The sequence below is a fragment of the Sinohyriopsis cumingii genome, chromosome 11, assembly GCF_028554795.1.
Source record: "Sinohyriopsis cumingii isolate HCF-2022 chromosome 11, ASM2855479v2, whole genome shotgun sequence".
Classification (NCBI taxonomy): Eukaryota; Metazoa; Mollusca; class Bivalvia; order Unionida; family Unionidae; genus Sinohyriopsis; species Sinohyriopsis cumingii.
In genome coordinates this window covers 97,168,134-97,187,682 of record NC_142971.1, presented here as the reverse complement: position 1 = coordinate 97,187,682, position 19,549 = coordinate 97,168,134, and the positions used below count along the sequence as shown (strand labels likewise).

At 35.9% G+C, this 19,549-nt stretch overlaps 1 protein-coding gene across 1 annotated transcript in view; it reads left to right on the top strand.

Moving 5' to 3' along the window:
* The window catches only part of LOC149789076 (hepatocyte growth factor receptor-like), a 134,414-nt gene that overhangs the window by 16,652 nt on the left and 98,213 nt on the right, over positions 1–19,549 (top strand). The window contains exons 4-6 of the mRNA XM_089975258.1: positions 1,023–1,193; positions 9,715–9,851; positions 16,397–16,535. Of these exons, the coding sequence (XP_089831384.1) occupies positions 1,023–1,193; positions 9,715–9,851; positions 16,397–16,535 (447 nt within the window). The remainder of the gene's footprint in view (positions 1–1,022; positions 1,194–9,714; positions 9,852–16,396; positions 16,536–19,549) is intronic.

Below are 19,549 nucleotides of genomic sequence, written 5' to 3'. Positions count from 1 at the left end.
ATTTCATGATGACAACAAGAGCATGATTGTAATGATCAGAAGAGAGTTGGAAAGTACCTGAAATTCTGGGAAGTGAATGTTGGATAGATGAAATATGATCCAGAAAAGGATGGTATGTACACTTTCTGCTCGGAGTTTGAAACTATATGGATGTCAAATTTTGGTAGGATCAGTAAAATTGTTGTTATGGTGATCCTTTGGATCAGTGATTTCAGGTCTTGCAACACACTTCTAATGACATTTATTTTGAGTAGTTTTAAAAACATGTATATGTTTTTATTTATGTGTGTGTGTGATTTAGATTTAAATGTAGCTTTAACAATTTTTCAGTCATATCGCTATGACGTCTACAGTATGACAGTTTATAGTGATGTCTAGCACAGGGGCATCATGCTGCAGACATTTAGCATCATTTCCTACCCAGTCACATTATCTTGACATTTGGATCTATGGGTATCCGGTAGAAGTTTCCTAAGATTTTGACAGTTCAAGTTGTATGCAAAATTGAACCATCTTAACAATTCAAAATGGCTACTGTGACAGACATATTGGACATATTATAGAGGCAGCATTCTAAAATTGTTGTATGATTTCCTTGTCTATGATGAACACTTGTGATTTAATACGACTGCAGGAATTAGTCTCTTGAAAGTAAATTCACAGTTTCTCATGACTATGTGTCTGGTTTTCCACAAGATAGAAACTAGAAGCTTACTTTAAGAGAAAAGTTAAATTTAACATGGTCAGTATCCAACCATCTTGAAAAATATTATAATTAGGATATTAATGCATTTTTAAAAGTCTTGCAACTGATTTGACAAATGAAAATGCTTAAAAAGTTGATAGGTATTTAAATCCTTTTAGTCTTTTGTTTATGAATCTGAAATGATGTTTGGAGTCCTGATCCTAATTTGATGGCATACTGGCATATTGGCAGTATAAGAAGAGAATTTATATATTGAAGTGCTAATAGTGAAAGACTGCTGAATGTCTTTTTCAGTTCTCAGAAAATATAATTGCAGGTGACAAATTTCCATGTGGACAGCTGTGAAGTATACATGACCTGTTCTGCCTGCTTGTCTTCACAAGATCCAATGGGTTGCGGCTGGTGCCAGATTAATAGCAAGTGTACAAAAGATAGTGAATGCCATGTTAAATGGAGTAACAATACATGTCCACCTCAAATACAGTGGGTAAGCATTTATTCTAACTTGTGTTCTGTTAGCTTACTTATAATCAGTGGACCATTTGATGCCTTTTTTGTTTTTATGAAGTGATGAATACTTTTGAAAACTCCATGAATCTGGCACAATAGATTAAAATTGTCTTCAGTTTAATTTTTTGTTTGTTTTTGAGAAAAATACTTATTAGGTGTAATTATTTTTAAAACTACACTTCTCTTTCAATAACTTCAAAGTGATGGGATCCATAAAACTGTCTGTGGTATGTGATTTATATAACAAATTAGGCTGGCCCTAAACATGAATAATGTTATGCATGTTATGTGTTGAGAATTAATGTTTTGATTGCCTTGTATTTTCATGTCAGATGAGTATTTAAGTCCTTAACAGTTGTAAAAATAAATCCTTCTTAGTTGTTCATTAAGCACCTATGTTGTCATGGAAGGGGCTGTGAGTATTGCCGTGACAGTTATTTGACACATTTTACATTGGATAGAAGAGGACATAAAACATTCATCATGATTACATTTAAACTGAAAAATTAAAACACAAATTTCACTTGATAAGACTTTGTAAATTGGTATTTAATTCCTGCCAGTAATCATTCCCAGTACTTTTTTTTGGAGTCCACATTAGTGTAAATCAAGACATTGCATGTACTTATCTGATGGCAGTAGCAACAGTATCATCAGCAATTAAAGTTCTGGTTTGTCCTAAACCTCTTATTAGATCCTCTTCCTACTTGTCACTTCACTTTATTTGCACCGTTTTGCCTTGAAATCAATGTTCCAGCCATGGATAATAAGCTTGTATTTCATGGCACTCATGAAGATGGTGATGTCATTGATGATTTTCAGGTTGGCAGGGATATCTGTCCTAACGTCTACTAGATTTTGTTTTAATTGCAGCTGGCTTTGTGAATATTCAGGTCTTGACCTTACTTTGGTCAGCAATGCTCATATTAATCTATTTAACCATTGGTTTACATTGCTTAGCTGTTGGAATAAGAAAGATGGGAGGAGATCTAAATTGATATCTGCTATGGCAGGCTGCTATGGTGGCAGGTGTTTAGTATATTGGTTCTGGTCATATATTGGAATTCTCATAGCAATCCTTGGATCAACTTTTTTTGGAGGCTCTGGTCTTGTGCCATTTTCACTCTGCAATGCTGTGGGTAATGTGGCATGGTGTAGCAACTTTACTGGGCTGCTTGCCTCATCATAGTACCTGAACTGCACTGGACAGGTGTTTAAGCTTCTCTTTGGTTGTGGGGTACTATTGCCAGTATCCAGTAAGCTTATATTTGAGAAGAAGGGTACAGACTTTCTGGTAGAAGGTAAGAATGATTCTGATGAATGTCAGTGGAGGACATCTCTGTAATAGACTGGATTCTCACCAAACTGACAGGTGCTGTGCTGGTACAATGGAGTTGCTCTGCTGGTTATGGCTGGTTGTGATGGCATGGCACAGGTCGAGCAGAATGCATGTAAGGGATAACTCTAAAACAAAACAGTTTTTTTTATAAAACTGGCCTGGTGCTGTGCTGGTGCACTGGAGTTGCTCTTCTGTTTAAGACTGTGTCAGGGGTAAATATCAGACTTTGTGGGAAGAATACATGTAGTATTGAGCAGAGTTGAGCACAAAGGTATAGAAGAGGACCATGTGGCTGTCACCGACTGCCTTCTGACAGTATGATAGACTTAATGAGGGTGTTGACCACAGAAGAGTGCAGCAGTAATATAGGAGATGTTTTAATGGTGTGATGGCTACCATATCACAGTTAAGCCCAGCAGCAGTATAGGAGATGGCTACATGCTGCCTGGTCACATCAAAGCCCAGCAGTGTGAATAGCTTAACTGTGGTCATGCTGGTCTTGGTTGGCCTCAACAGTGGACTGATATTTGGCTATACAAAACCTTAACAGTGGGGCATTTGGTATCGGCACCCCAGAAGTAATATAGAAGAGGGCTATGAGCTGCCTGGCTGGATGTGATGAGAGGGCAGCTGCCCTGTAGTTAAGTGGCCTTATCGAGGGGATGGCCAGCTGACTGGCATTGCGGCTGCCTCAACAAGGAGATAGCAGCTGATGGTTGCCTGGAAGGGTGATGGCCTTAACGAGGGGACAGATTTTATTTGGCTCTACTGAGTGTGTGGATGCCTGAGCCAAGCAGGCTTGGTAGTTGGTGAAAGGTTTCAGGCTGAATGTGAGATGACTGGTCTACTTGGTCCTAAACAAAAATGGTGCCATTTGGACATCCAGTATGGCAACTACAATGGACATCTTGAAAATCTTGTAATCACTAATCCATCCGAATGGATGATCACATCACTGTGGGGTTTTAACTATAAGGCTTCTTGTTATGTGTACCTGGTCATAAATGAAAATGGTGCCAATCTGATGTCCAGTATGGTCATCTGTTTTGCTATCCTTATTCCTTCTAAGTGGAAAGTCAGATTAACATATTTCTTACCAGATGATGATGTTGTTAGGGCCCCCTTTGGTCATAATCAGGTATGAAATTATAAATAAATGAAGGAACTAAGTTCTGTGTATTTTTTATATCTCATTTATGCTTTTCTTTTGTAAAATTGGTAGAGGGGTACATACAAGTGGGATGTATATTCAGACTGTAGTGGGTCCTAAATTAAAATGGTATCAATATGCTGTTCAGCATTGGCTGTCATGGTTGCCATTATTAAAATTTTATTATCACTGCTCCTCCTGAATGGATGGTCATGTCAGCATGGGGTTTTCACTGAAAGACTTCTTATGATATCTAGTTGGTTCTAAATGAAAGTGGTGCTGATTAGACATCCAACATAACTGTTTCAGGAACCCTCTTGAGAATCTTTTTATCATTACTCCTCGGATGGAAGGTCATATCTGTTTAGGGTTTTTCCACCAAAAAATGTTTTATTATGCCGAGTGTATGATACCTAGTTGGTCATAAAAGAAACTGGTGCAGATCTGATGTATAATTTGGCCCACTATAGGAGTCATCCTAAAAATCTTACTGTTACTCTTTCAGAAGGAAAGTAATAAATGCACCAGATGTATGATGTCTAGCTGGTCTTAAATGAAAAGGAAACTGGTTGCACATCCAGTGTGGTCACCGCACTGGCTGTCCTGAAATTCTTGTTATCTCTACTCCTGAATGAATGGTGAAATCAGCATAGGTTTTAGTTGTCATAAGTGAAAATTTTGCCAACATGACTTCCAATGTTTTCATTATATTTAAAAACAAACTCAAAGTATAATCTGTCAGATTTGTAGTAAATGTTATACTCACCATGGGGATAATCTTGTAACTGTTGTGTGTCTTAAACCATGAAATATTTTAAATCATTAAAAATAACCCAAACTTTTAAAATTCAGTTTCACTTCTAACCCTGAGATGTCATAAATAGAAATAGTGTTAGTCAAATATCTGTTATAACCACCATAGCTGCCATCTTGAAAATTGTGTTTATTTTTACTTTTGCATAATGAAAAGTCATATCATTATTGGGTGTCAGTCAAATAGTTTATGTGATGTCTTATTCGTCCTGAAAGATGTCTTGTTGGTCCTAAATGAAAATGGTGCCAATCTGACATCTGCAACAGCTAATTTGAAAAAATCTTGGTAGTATTGAGGATGTCAGAGATGGTTTCAGCACTCAGCCATTAACAGGAAAAATTGGTTTTATTTTAAATTCCTGGAAAATCATTTTGGTTAGTGGAGCATCAGTACCTTTGAGGGTTTTTCTCACCAGCATCAGCATGGTTAGATGTGGGTGTCATTTTTCCATTGGCAGTGGTGTCTTCCACAGCATTAAAGTTGTATGTTTATGTTTTTGCAAGTTTGGGGAATACATTATTACAGATGCAGATTAGATACTGGGTTCTATAGAGCACCTGTTGCAGTTTTATGGTGAAACTAAACTGCATGTAACATGTCTGTTCAGGCTGCTGTATTATGTATAGCTGCTAATTTAGTCTGATTCAGATTGCTATTTTCTGATCAGCTGTTAGCTTCAGTCTGACTCATACTGGAATATTCTAAATAGCTTATAGCTTCAGTGTACAGTATTGGAAAACTGGCACAATTTCCTATTCAAATCACATTGTATTTTGAGCAGTGGTCTTGCATTAGAGGGAAACTTGTTAAAAATGGTGTAGATTTTCCATTTAAAATTATGTGCATACATATATACAGTCATGCCCGGTTATCTCTGTTACATTGGGCTTTTAAAAAAATCATTACCAGGTCCCATGATATCAGAAGACTGGAGGTCATTTAAATGAGATTAAGTAACAAGTCACACATTTTTACAACACTTAATTTACTGTAACAGTGTCAGTGGTTAAAAGTTTTTATTTGCCTGTGAATAGCCCCATCCCTTTGGTAGCCTCAGCAAGATGAGTTTTCTCATGCTGACCAAATTCTAAGCCAATTTAAATACATGTACATGTAAGACTATACTTTTTTTTCAGAAGTATTTGTTTGTTGTTAGTGTTGACTTGTGACTAGTAGCAGTATTTAACTGACCAATATTGTGCGTGAAAATCATTTGCTTTTGCTGATCATTAGAGGTTCAATTATACTGGTAAAATTTGCTTCTGTACCTGAAACGGATGTGGCTGTTGGTATTCATGTACCGACAAACTGTAGAATGTGTTTAAAGTCTTTAAAGTTAACTGCCTCAACATCAAATTCAGTAAGAAGCCAACTTATTCCATTCATACAGTTGTAGTCCCATATCCCTCCTGACTTGGATCAGTGACCGTTGACAACAAAGACAGCGCCAGAAGGAGAGTCGGCTAACTTTGATATTAAATTCAAGATAAAACAATACAAATGAAAGCACTCCTCTTTCTGTTTCATAGATGTTACATCTATTAGGTATCATGGTACCAATTGTTTTTCCATAGACCTCAATGAGTTATCTAGTCACAACATACATATTATCAGCCATGTGTACCACATTTTTAAAAAAATCATAAAAAATACAAAATATAATCTAGATATGAATTAACATAATCTCACATGTTGCCACGAGGCTCAACTTTTTTTAAGCCTAACAGAAAGTATAACTCTTACATAATGCACCAATCACAGCTAGTGTTGTTTGTTTCTGAATACAATATTCCCTACACCTTAAGCTCCATCCACCTGGGGTTGTACAATTAGTACAGTTATGCCATCAGTCACTTTCTGCTTCATTCCGTTTGCATTGAAGAATCTGTAGTCATGGTACAGAGATTGACAACTTCTTTAAAAAAATACAGAGCGCTATGGATTTTTTAAAAATACCATTGGTTCCTTTATTTACTTTTTAATCAAAATGAGTTAATAACTAAGTGTTTTGCAGGAAGGAGGCAGCATGGTTAGGAAATTTGCAGGAAGGAGGCAGCATGGTTAGGAAATTTGCAGGTTTCTGTTTAAAGATGATTATAAGTCATGTGATCTAGCCATCCAGAATTTGAAGGCTTACACATACACCGAACATAGAAACACTTTTACTATTTACTTTATAAGTGAACTCTGAACCAAAGTTTTTAATAGTATATGGCTTAAGTTGGTGACTGAACGTGACGATCTTGGAATGGGATTACACTATAGTTGTTCCACAAAGCATTGTGAATTGTATCCTATCAGTAACTCTGTACATTTTCAGGTCAGGGTTATTAAATGTATCTAAATGTACTTAATTCATTTTAAATATAGTATGTAAAGCAGATTGGGTATTTTTATCCATATTTAATGATGTTGGGTAATTTCTGAGTTACATATAAGATCAAATCGCGATCCTTTGTGGAACGAAATATATTGCCCTGGTGTTGGCATGTGATGACAAATCAACACCACTTTCAACTACCTTCTCTCCAGGACCTCTAAGTCAGTCCCTAAGGTCTTTTCCTACCATCAAGGAATTTAAGGTGTGTACACATGGGTGAGGTCAGATAGGTATGTTGGACTAGAGTCCGTCAGTGAAATGTAGCACAGAAAACAAATTTTGTGTTTGATTCTGGATCGAATGGATAGCCAGTGTAGGGTACAGAGCAGCAGGGATTTGTGCTGTGATCGTGGTACTCTAAGTATGATTCGAGCAGCTGTGTTTTGAACTTTTTGAAGTTTCTGGAGTAGATATTGCAATGAACCAGACAGAATTGAGTTACAATAGTCCAGTCTTGAAAGTACTAATGAACATACAAGTGTTTTAGTGGCATCAACTGAAAGATCTTTGCGGATGGAGCTGATGTGTCTCAGCTCAAGATATGCAGCGTTGCATATGTTCATGACATGTTGGTGCAGTGTGAGAGTACTGTCCAGAGTAACACCTAGGTTTCATACTGATTGTGTGAATTTAATGTTGGTGTTGCTGATATTTATTGTTTGAGGTAAAGGATGTGAATGAGAAAGTCTTTGTGTTGTGATCAGAATGGCCTCAGTTTTATCATCATTCATCTGCAGCTTGTTACATGTCATCCATGATTTCACATCAGAAATGTACCTCTCTACACCTTGGATGGTAGCATCAACTTCATTTGGGTGGCTAGATTTATATATTTGGGTGTCATCAGCATATAATTGGTGAGACACTGGATGATGATCTATGACACTTGAGAGCGACTGAGTGTACAGAATGACAAGATCAGGTCCAAGAAGAGACCCCTGTGGAACACAACATAGATCAACTGGGCTGGAGTGTATTCTATTTGCAGACACAATTTGTGTCCTGTTGACCAAGTAGGACTTGAACAACAGTAAGGCTGTATCATGAATGCCAAATACATGCTGGAGACAGTGAAGTAATATATCATGGTCTATTGTGTCAAATGCTGCAGACAAATCAAGGAGGGTGAGGACTATAATCTTTCTGCTATCCAAAGCAGAGAAAATGTCATACTTTTAGAAGAGTAGTTTCAGTACTGTGGCAAGGGCGATATGCAGATTGTACATTGCTAAAAAGACTCTTTGAATTCAGATGAGATACAAGCTGGGATAGAACAACCTTTTCTAAGATTTTTTTATATGAATGGGAGATTAGAAACTGGGCGGTAGTTCTTTAAATCGTTATGGTCTAGTGTTGGTTTCTTCAGCAGAGGCTTTACAATGGCAGTTTTGAAAAATGATGGGAATTCCCCAGATGAGAGAGAGGTATTAATAACATCAGTTAGTGAAGGCAATACTGGATCTAAGCACTCAAGCAGCAGTGATGTTGGAATTGGATCAAGTTCACATGACTTTGGTGCACTCTTCATCATGATTGTACGTGCAAAATCCATAGAGACAGGTTCAAATGCTGCTAATGGTTCCCGCTCAAATTCTGTATCCCAACTGTATGGTGAAGACGAGTCAGTTGAAATTGTGGTGTCAAGTTTATCTCTAATGGTTTGTACTTTGTCATGGAAGAAATTTGCAAACATGTCCAGAAGGTCGACTGGAGAGAAGGTAGTTGGAAGTGGTGAAGATTTGTCCTTTGACATTATCTTGTTAGTAATCTCGAAGAGCACTTTGCAGCTGGAACTTTCCATGATCTTAGTAGTGTAGTGGGCTGATTTCACTGCATTGACTATATTTGTGACATTCTTCTTAGTGGCTTCATAGATTTGCTTATGAATAGTGAGTCTGGTGGAAAGCCAAAGCCTCTCAGCTTTATCGTGGTCTCTTTTAGCAGTGCAAAGCTGGTCCCTAACACTGCTATACCATGGAGAACACTTTTGAATTGATACTCTGCACTTGGTAGCTGGGGCATGTTTGTCAAGCAATGAATGCTGGCAGTTATCGAGTTGTTCTGCGGTAGGAGGTAAGCAAGTTGTTAGGTTTGCTTGCATGTCATGCATTAGTTTTGCTTCTATTTATCATACGGAGGTTTCTCTTAGTAGCAGATAAAGGTGGAGGGTTAGGGACTGATATGTCAAGATGGCATATAGTGCAGAGGTGATCTGATGCAAGTTCATGGGATACCAAGGAGGACCGTAGAATGTTATCATCAGGTCTGTAAAGAATCCAGTCTAAAATGTGACCATGTTTATGGGTGGGTTGGTTAACTGACTGACTGAGGTTGAAAACATTAATGGAATCTTGGAGTTTTGATTTGTTTGGGTTTCCGGGACAGTCAAAGTGAAAGTTGAAATCTCCAAGAATAATCAGGTAGCCACCTATCGAATTTCCATACTCCAGGAGATTTGGAAACTGCTCCAAAAAGAGAAATTCAGTCAGCTTGTTTTTTCTACTAGGAGGAGGGCGGTATAGGCAGAAAAAAATGGACTGACCTTTGCTCCAGTGTGAGTGTGGTTTGGACTAGTTCAAATGATGTGTGGTCGAAATTGAATGTTGTGGTGTGGTTAAGACATTTGATCATGGAGTTCTTTGTGATGACAGCAATTCCACCTCCGCGAGAGTTATGGGGGAACGACTTGATGGAGTAACCAGTGGGTCTTAGATCCTTGGGCTCATAAGTAATTCACAAATCTAGAAAAAATATTTTGGTTAATGATGACTGGATTGCCTTGGTTTTGTAATATTTATAAATTTCTGTATTTCAGATTGAGCCAATTACTGGACCTACAGCAGGAGGGACAAAATTGACAATCACTGGAACAGATTTTGGAACCAAGTCCCCAACTGTGGACATTGGAAAGCCTCCTGTCAGTTGTATGGTCATCTCAAACACAAATAATAAGTAAGTGTGCATATCTCTTGCATCCATAATTTACTTTAATTTTGTGAATTGGAACAAAGCCCTTTTTTTCTGTTTTGAGAGTTAAAAGAAAAGAACTATAACTTTGAATCTTGTCTTAATAAAAGTGTGCTTTAATGAATTAGAAAATGTATGAAAGAGGCATTGAATTTCCAGTAAAATATAACTACCCTTACAATGAGTTTAAAAAATACAGTTGTGGAGTATTATTTCAGCAATTTTATTTTCTCATTTCATTTTGTTCTGATAGAGGTAGAACATATGCAACCACTGGTGATGAATCCATCACTTTAGTAGTGGTTGTTTACAGCTTACCTGGGAAAAGGTCAAGGTTGGTTTGGTCCTGTGATCTTCATCAGTGATATGTTGTTTGTTGTCTGTCTGTTAAGACAGGTTTGTAAACATTCATAAGGCTTCACATCAGATTATAGTGACTTGGTATTTATCATAAAGATCTCAGATAAGTTCAGTTATGAGTCATGTCTATGCATTTTACTGGGGTGATCTAGCATCTGATTGGCTGAACATGTGAACTCTATAGAGGCCATATTTATGAATATATTTTGATGAGATTGAGTCTAGGTTGGCTTATCTCAACAAGATCTGGGATGAGTTTGATTAACTGAGCTTGTACACAGTTGTATCAGATTTTAATCAGATTTGGTATGTAAGCTTGTATCATCAAAATCTCAGAGTTGAGTTCAGTGCCTTAACTACTGAGTCACCTTAGCACCCTTAGATAGGGTCCTCTTTGGTTTCCAAGTCCAGACTCAAAGGGTACATTAGATCCTTGAAACCTTGTGCTAACTGCACATATTAACTCCCGTTGTAATTGAAGTGTATGTAGGTGAGGCTGTGAATAGTTTCTAAGTTCTGAATCAGGACCTAGTTCTTAGGGGCAGAAAGAGATCCAGGAGACATTGCTGATTGTGTACATTACTTGTCCTTTTTATGTCCAGAATGAAATCATTTATACTGTGAAACTTCCCAAAACTGAACTCTCATTGTGCCTGAATCCTCTCAAGAGCAGATTTTTTTGGGAGTCCTGAATTTTTTCATCTTCAGTAAACCAAAATCCCTCAACTCTGAATATGGGAACAAGTTTTGTTCCCAAATTACCAAAACTGACTTTAAGCTTGGAAATGTATTTTGCCTTCTAAAATTCATGACTCCTAATAAAACAGATTAATTTTGACTAGTGAGTACTATAGTAGACTTATCTTTCAGATAAATACTGAGAAAATGCCCCAAGGGCAATTGATATTAAATACTGGGAGAATGCCCCAAGAGCAAGTGATATTAAAACCAATACTTGCCACCACAGATCAGGACTGACCAAGAGGCTAATCAGAAATCTTTGCACCATAAAAATGAGCCAGCTGTTAAGGCAAACTATTTATAACAATTCATACTGCGATTGATGCTATTTATTTGTAAACATGATCAATAGAATAGTTTTTTTTATATATCTTGTGGCTATGGTTTTGATGAATGTTGATGGAGACCAACAAAACAGTATTCTTACAGACATATTCACATCAGTTGAGAAAAATCATTACATTCATATATTTAAGTAGCCATGACTGTCACTTGTCTTTACTCATACATCAGGATATCACAAGAAGCAGCTATGTATTATATTCTTAAACTATCCTTACAGATATTCTATAGAAAATACAAGAATGAATGTAAAAATAACAGTGAAGCAAACAAGCTTTGTTTCAACAATGCCAGCAAATTTGACAAACTGAGAGATTTTGTGTGATAACAAGCTAGGACCAAAACCATTCCAATCTCAGGCTTTATAATATCACTCTTTCTCTTGTCACGTAAGTGGTTAACAAAAGACATTTCTTTCACATTTGTGGCAATCTCTAACTGAAAACCTTCCAAAACCCAATTTTGGGTTTGTCCCAAGGATTATTAGTTTTAAGGGATTTCATTATATATATATATATATATATATATATATATATATATATATATATATATATATATATATATATAAAATACTGTAATTCATTTTGAATGCATTTTCAAGTGAACTGGCTTGATCCATACTAAATTAATTGGATTTATTTGGTAAGTTATTCATTGTTAATGGTATTAATCTAATACTTGAATAAAGAAAGACACTAGGATCCTTTTGCACACATTTAAAGTTAAATAAGCATAATGCCACTGCTGTAATTAGAGTGTACAGAACGTGGAAATGCTCTTTTGGTATTTTCAAAGCTCAGCAGGGAGAGGTTGCTTTGGCACTGAAAGAAACTGACAACATACCTTTGAGCCAGTCACATGCACAGAACCCTCAGATATATATATATATATATATATATATATAGTATAGGAAAGAAGATAAATGACATGAATATTACTAGACATTGTAGCTAAATATATGAATTTGCATTTACAATGGAACACTTGACAGAAACAATATTACAGCTTGTAAGGGATGATAAGTTGTCAGTGTCTGAATTATGATGCAAAAGGGCTTTTGACTGAAAATGTATTGGCAGCATGAAAATAATTGATTCTCAAATACATGGATGAAATTTTTTGTTTGTTTTTTGTTTAGTTATCCTATATTAATGCAGTCATTTTCGTTCTGTACTTCACATTTTTTTTTTGAATGAAGTGGGTTTCTTGAAGAAAGCATATTAAATATTCATGAAATACATCACTTTTATTAAGATACCCCAACTTCTGACAATTCAATTTAGCAATATTTATTGACTCAGACATGAAGAAAGTTTAAAATATTCTTCTTATACTTGTGTGTAGAGACCATCACAAGCTTATATAAAGTTGATTTTTTAAAAATAAACCATGCCCACTGATGACATTTAACAATATTGCTGTATATTGGACTATATCAAGAATACTGCTAAAATGATAGATGATGATGTGCTATACCAACCAGCAGAGTATGACCCAATACACAAAAGAAGGAAATTTACATGATGTTTGAAGAAATGGTCAGTGTAACAGAAAACAATGAAAGTGTGAAGAGAAGAGAAAATTATCAGTATGGGAGAATAGACATTTAGAAGTAAAATATAGAAAAGGACCAGTGATGACATAAAGAAACAAAAGTGGAGCAATAACTCAAAACAAAAACCTAAAATAAAGTCAGAGGATGATGCCACCTTTGCTTCAATCAGAAAATGGTGGATGGGAGTTTTCTTTCTCCAATTTCTGCATTTTTCCTCCCATCCTCTCAGTTTTACTATTGAGTCAAACAGTTCCCCTCCTAGTTTCTTAATTTCTGTTATTATTTCTGCTAGTTCTTTCTTAGCTCATCCTGTAAGGTGTTTCTTACTCTCTCAGATTCATGTACTTTCTTTGTAAAGATTTAATTCAACTTTTCTCCAATGTACTCTTTCGTTGCTATTTTATCCATAACCATAGTGAGGGTGTCCTTAATGGTATCTTTCCCCATTCAGCCTTATCTTTTGAATGTAACTGGCTTCTTACAGATTGCCATATGGGTGTTTTGGGTTGGGGTGGGCTTTGATCCATAAACTGTTATGAGGTACTCTGCCTATGGCTGTTCTCTTTTTGCACTTCACTTTGTAATACTCCTCTGGGGATGTCAACATCCATAGCCTTGGAACCCTTGCAGTCAGTGTTTCTATAAGTGTTTCCTCCTTTTCTTGGTATTTGGACTGTTTATATCACAGCTATGGGTCAGATCAGTGGATTGTCGTGCTCATGTACACAAACATGCTGATTAAAACAAATATTATCATCTAGGAGACCACTCCAGTGGCTTAGTGGTTAGAATGTCCACCTCGAATGAGGGAGGTCATGGGTTCAAACCCGGACAGAGTCATATCAAAGACTAAAAAAAAAATGGTACTTGCAGTTGCCTTGCTAGGCACTCAGCATTAAGAGGTTAGTGTTAGGATTGGTCAGCCAGGTGTCAGGATAATGTGATTGGGTGGGACATCATGCTACACGTCTGTGCCTAGTTGCCTCAGTGATAAACATCACTAGAAACTGTCACAATTGCAGACATTGTAGCAATATGACTGAAAAATTGTTAAAGCCACATTAAAATTCTAAATCAGAGAGAGAGAGAGAGAGAGAGAGAGAGAGAGAGAGAGAGAGAGAGAGAGAGAGAGAAAATGTCACCACATATAGTCCATGGTGGTGAGACATTCTATATCATCATTGATTGGACTGTGAACACTGAATCAACTTCTAATGTTCAAGATACCACCTGAACTGTTTAGTCATTAAGATCCAACTATATATCTCGGGATTAAGCACATATCCATCTTTGTTCAAACATGACTGACCCTGCTGCTGTCCTCTAACTACCATATATACTCGCATATAAGCTAAATAATTTAGGAAAAAATAAAGGCCTGGAAGAAGGGGGCTGGCTTATCCGCGGATCAGTGTGTAAACTTTACAGTTTTTAGGTCTTTTTGTTGACTACTGTAATGGCTGTAAATCTTTGGGACACGAAACAATAATTTGTTCCGACACAAACATGTAAAAAAAATGTTACTTTCGCTGACCCGACAATTATTAAACTGTTATAAAGTACTATGATTGCTTTTGTTATTATTTTGCATGTGCATATTTTCTGATTTCTCCAACACGAAGTTAAATAAAGGTAAATACAGACTTTGTAATTTGCGGGCCGATGGAGTTTACCAGGGAGACCATGCTGAACTATAATGTACAGTACTTACACAGTTCAAAGCGTGCATAGCGTCACTTAAATCCTTACTTATTCCCAAATATAGATGCAGATTTTGCTTTATTCATTGTTTCAACCAAATTGCATTCTTCCAGAAAACATTTCAGTTAGTCCTTAATAGCTGTTTCATTTACGTTGAATCACACAACTCATTGAGTTATTCATTTTCAATGATATAATTGATCCTATAAATTGAGTTAATATTTTTAAAAAGGTATGCACGTTTATTTGTACAAGGCACATAACCATCATAATTTACATGTTCACGAAGAGTGGTAATAATAAAGGCTAAAATTCTCATAGAGATCAACTAAGATGAACATATATTTCAGTTTTTTGTTTCAGTTGAACAAACAACTTTCCACACATTGGAAAGCTTGATGTCTCGGTGTCTCCTATGTTGATAGTCAGTGAATTTGTCTTTCGTTTTGCGACAGCAGTACAGGCCACTTAATCATTAAAACCCTGAAACTGGCTTGTGATAAGAGAGAATTTTGGCTGGTAACTATACCAGTTTAACATTTGTATATACGGTATAAAAATGCCAGGTGTTCACTCGTGTAAGTTTCTTTCGTGGGAATGGAGCTATAGCATATGGAGTTACAGCATTCATAGTGATTATTCTTGGTATTGAAATTAATTGTGGATGATTTTATTGTTGTGGTTTATCTTTTTGTTCTGGTTTTTTTTTTTTTTGTATTATTGTAGAGGTAACAGTAGTCATTAATTTATGTGAATAATATTTAAACTTAACATTCTATTTAGTGAAGAAGCAAATGCTTTATACTGAAATAATTATTTCGACATAGCAATAATTCACAGGTGATACAACAGAACATGTAGGACTTTTCTTGTTAGAAGAAATGAAAATCGAAGACATAATGTAATAATCAAGAGTTCTCTACAAAAATTGGAAGATATGAAATCGGGAGGTCGGCATGGAGCGACCCAAAAAATTGGGAGGTTTTATTCCCTCCTGGTGTGAAAGTTGAAGGTATGTTGTAAGTTCGCTTACATCAAAGCAAACTACAGTACAACTCAGCTTTTATGGTATTAGCATAATTTTGGAAGCATTATTTCCAAAACTTTATAAGAAAACAGAAAATTAACTAAATTACTTTTAAAACAAGATTATAACATTTCTTTTTAATAATCATGCACGCCAACCTCAAGATAAGTATACGTGTAATTATTTTAAATACAAGTTTACCTAACTAAATGCATTTAGAACTTGAGATGCCTCTGAGTTGTAAGTTGGCTTATATGCAGGTCATGCACTTTTTAGTGTTTATACCTGTTCAGTTTGGGGGTCGGCGTATATGCGAGTATATACAATACCTTGACTTTTTATGTTTTTTTGTCAAAACTTACACTTTTGTTGGTAAAATGAAATTTGTGGATTGGGGAAGGCATTCTTTTGTTTCCACAGGAAGATTCAGTGGCTCTTCAAATTCATGATTTTGTTAAAACCTACACTTTTGTCAGTAAAATGAAATTTAAGATTGGGGAAGAGGTCTTGTTGTTTTCCCAGAATGATTCAGTGGTTCTTTAAATTCCTGGTATTGTTATAACCTACACTTTTGTCAGTAAAAGGAAATTCATGGATCAGGGAAGGGGTCTTTAAATGCATGGTTTGCAATAAAGATTAAATACTTGAAAATTGCTACATCACAAAAATTGGTATGCTAAACAAATTGTAAATGTATGTTATTGGTTCCTTGGTACACCATGAAAATGAATTCCCATTATTGTGCAAGCTATGAAAATTAAATAAAGATTATACAAATGACATCTTGTACTCATTTATGGACAGGATAATCTGTAGTACTGGAGAAACCACTTTAGAAGTTGTGGGGGAGGTGACTGTGACAGCCACAGATTTGTCCAAGAGTAATGTTTCCTACAACATATTTGGCACAGACACATACAGAGATCAAAAGTTCTATTACAAGGTAAGATTGACATATTACAGTTATGCTTTGGTTTATCAGGCCCACATCACTCCACATAACTTTTAACAACCACCATTATTTATGTTTAGGATTATTGAACAAGTGTACTTACAAATACTGTAGTGTAATGTAATTTTAGGATAGGTATGTTTCTACCCACAACTTGTACAAAATTTCCTTTCATAAGATTAATCATAGCATTGGTAATAATATAATTTCCCTGCCTGTTTGTCTTGTCATCTATCCATTTTTCTTTTCCCCCCCTCTGTCAGTTTGCCTTGTCATACACCCATCTTTCTTTTTCCCACTCTGCCTGTTTGTCTAGTCTTCCACCTATCTTCCTTTCTACCTTTTACCTGTTTATCTTCTGTCTGCCTCTCTGCCGGTTTATCTTCTCACCTACCTGTCTGTCTTTGTGCCCCTTTGACTAATTGTTTTGTCATCTACCCATCATCCATTCTGCCCCTTTGCCTGACTGTCTCGTCATCTATAGAAATGTCAAAATTTGGGGAAATTACTATTGGGTCCCTGTCAGTTCTAACAGTTGGTTACCTGGGTACCCACTCAAAAGGAAATTGTATTAAATGTGAACCTGAACTGTTTTTTGTAGGTTCACACTTACCAACCCCCAAGAGAGGCATAAGTGTAATTTATTACTAATATAAGTGGCAAAAAAGTCTAATTTGAGCATATAAAGAGCAATCTCTATCTTACATGCCATATGAAAAATATACATATTTGATTTAACATACATTTCTTTTTGATACTTACCTGGATCTGCAGTTAAATTTTTTGTCACAAATCAGCTAAATCCATGTGGATTAGTAGTTAATACAAGAGTATAGTCACAAAAGAAATGGATACATTATGCATAACACTCACTTTAACTAGTCTACAGTAACTTTCACGAATAGTCGTAAAGTCCACGAATGACAACTGTTGTATCCTTGACCTGCCATGGTTCGTCCCTTAACAGTAGTCTGGTGCAACATGTTTTTAAGTATGTTTTTAAGTTTAACATAATTCCTCTCCTTTAACATTGTTCAGTCATAAAACATCCAATGATCACATTAATACAGCCTTTCTTGTTTCTTTTTTTTTATATTGTATCTGGCACTATTTATTTTCAATTTAGACTGGTTCACTTTGGATGTAGTATGACAAGTGGTTTCACATTCAAGAATCCCATATGTTTTCTTGGAACTGTTTCATATAAAATTAATGCAAAAATTACCATATTTTCACACGTGATCAATTTTTTATTGGATTTTTTTTTTATAGTGTTATTAAATAACAAAGATATTCCTTATATTTAAATATTGAAGTGACAAATTTCATTCTGCATAGTTGCCCATTTCGTTCATATTTTCCTAACATGATATCAGAATTGCATGTTACAGTAACCAAGTTTTTGTGTTGCTTTGCTGCGACAAAAATATCTGTCTTGGTTTTCCCACTAATAAAATAGGTCCAGTAAATGAACATGTGAACAGCAGCCCTGACTTGAACAGCTAATACTTGCTCCAGGGCCACAAACTTGATTCAAAATGGCATTAGTTAAACCAGATATTTATATTGTGCTTTCTTTTATTTGAATGTAGTACGTATTTAAATTTTATTTCATCAAATATTTCTTAATCAGTACTTACTGTTGCTGTCGACAAAAGGTATAACATAGTTAATGTCATTAGGTTCTCAAAACAAGTACGGTGAAATCTTGAGAAAAGTGGCGCATGAACCATGTACAGGCACAAAGTTAGGGTGGTCTAGCTTTAAATATCAGTGTTGATTCTTAAATAGGTCGCGCAAGAAAGGAGAGAAGTGTCCTCCCTTGTATTATTATTATATTGTACATGTATGAGAAGTAAATTGTCAGCAACCATACGAGCCCCTGTGATGATGAATAAATGCGCACATGACACAAGCCTTGAACTGTAATTGTTATTCTGTGTCTCAGTCTGAAATTGGAATACTTAATATTTTTAAAGGGGTACCCGGTTGTTCATTTTATTACCCGGGTTGTTATCAACGGGCGAGTACCCAGGTACCCGTTGGCATCTTTAGTCATCTACCCATCTTCCTTTCTGCCCCTTTGCCTGATATTCTTGTCATCTACCCATCTTTCTTTCTGTGCCTCTGCATGTTGTTTTTCTTCACAATTTCTTATTACTGTATGTGTCTGTACCTCAGTCTGCTTGTTTTTTTTAACAATAGCTTGTGTCCTATTTTTTGCTCTTCCCGTCTGCTTATGTTTTTCACAATTTCTTGTCAGTGTTGATCATTTTTGTGCTGTGTGCATTTTCCATCAGTAGCGTCAGTATTTAAATCCCCACTGCAAATAAAAGTGCTGTACAAATGTTTCCTGTTTTACCACATGCATTTTATAATTTATGACCCACCAAGGCATAAAGTGTTATCGTTGTTCATCTGTCCATCCAGTCATTCATTACACCTTGGTTAAGTTTTGTATCAAGGTCAATTTAGGCACTATGAAGGAACATCTGTAGACTTTGAACATATTTTCTAATTCTGTGCACTGTTATGACTCTATAGTCTTAAAATGATTGACAGAAAAAGAGTGAAACCAACAAGTTTTCTTAAATTTGATAAACCAATTTATTTCCATAGAGTACAAAGTGAAAATTTAAAAGGAACTTACAGTATTGTGAATTAAGCCCAGTGTAGTGGTTGCTACTGGTGGTATGGTATTATGAGGTTGTACCTTCTTACAAGGTGTCCGCTTTATTTGGCTATCGTTATCTAGAGGGTGACCGCCCTCGGTATTGTTGCCTTGATCAAGTAAATATTAAAATAAAGTGTGAAATTTAGATGGAATAAACAGCGATCTGAGCAGATATATAGAACAGAATGACAGGAACCCCCGTACATGGAAAAACAATTTTTTAATCAATTACATAAACAACTTTGATAATACATTACATTAGGAAGATACACTTCTTTTTGGAATAAATCTTTTACCGAATTTCAAACACAAATATATTTATATAAATAGC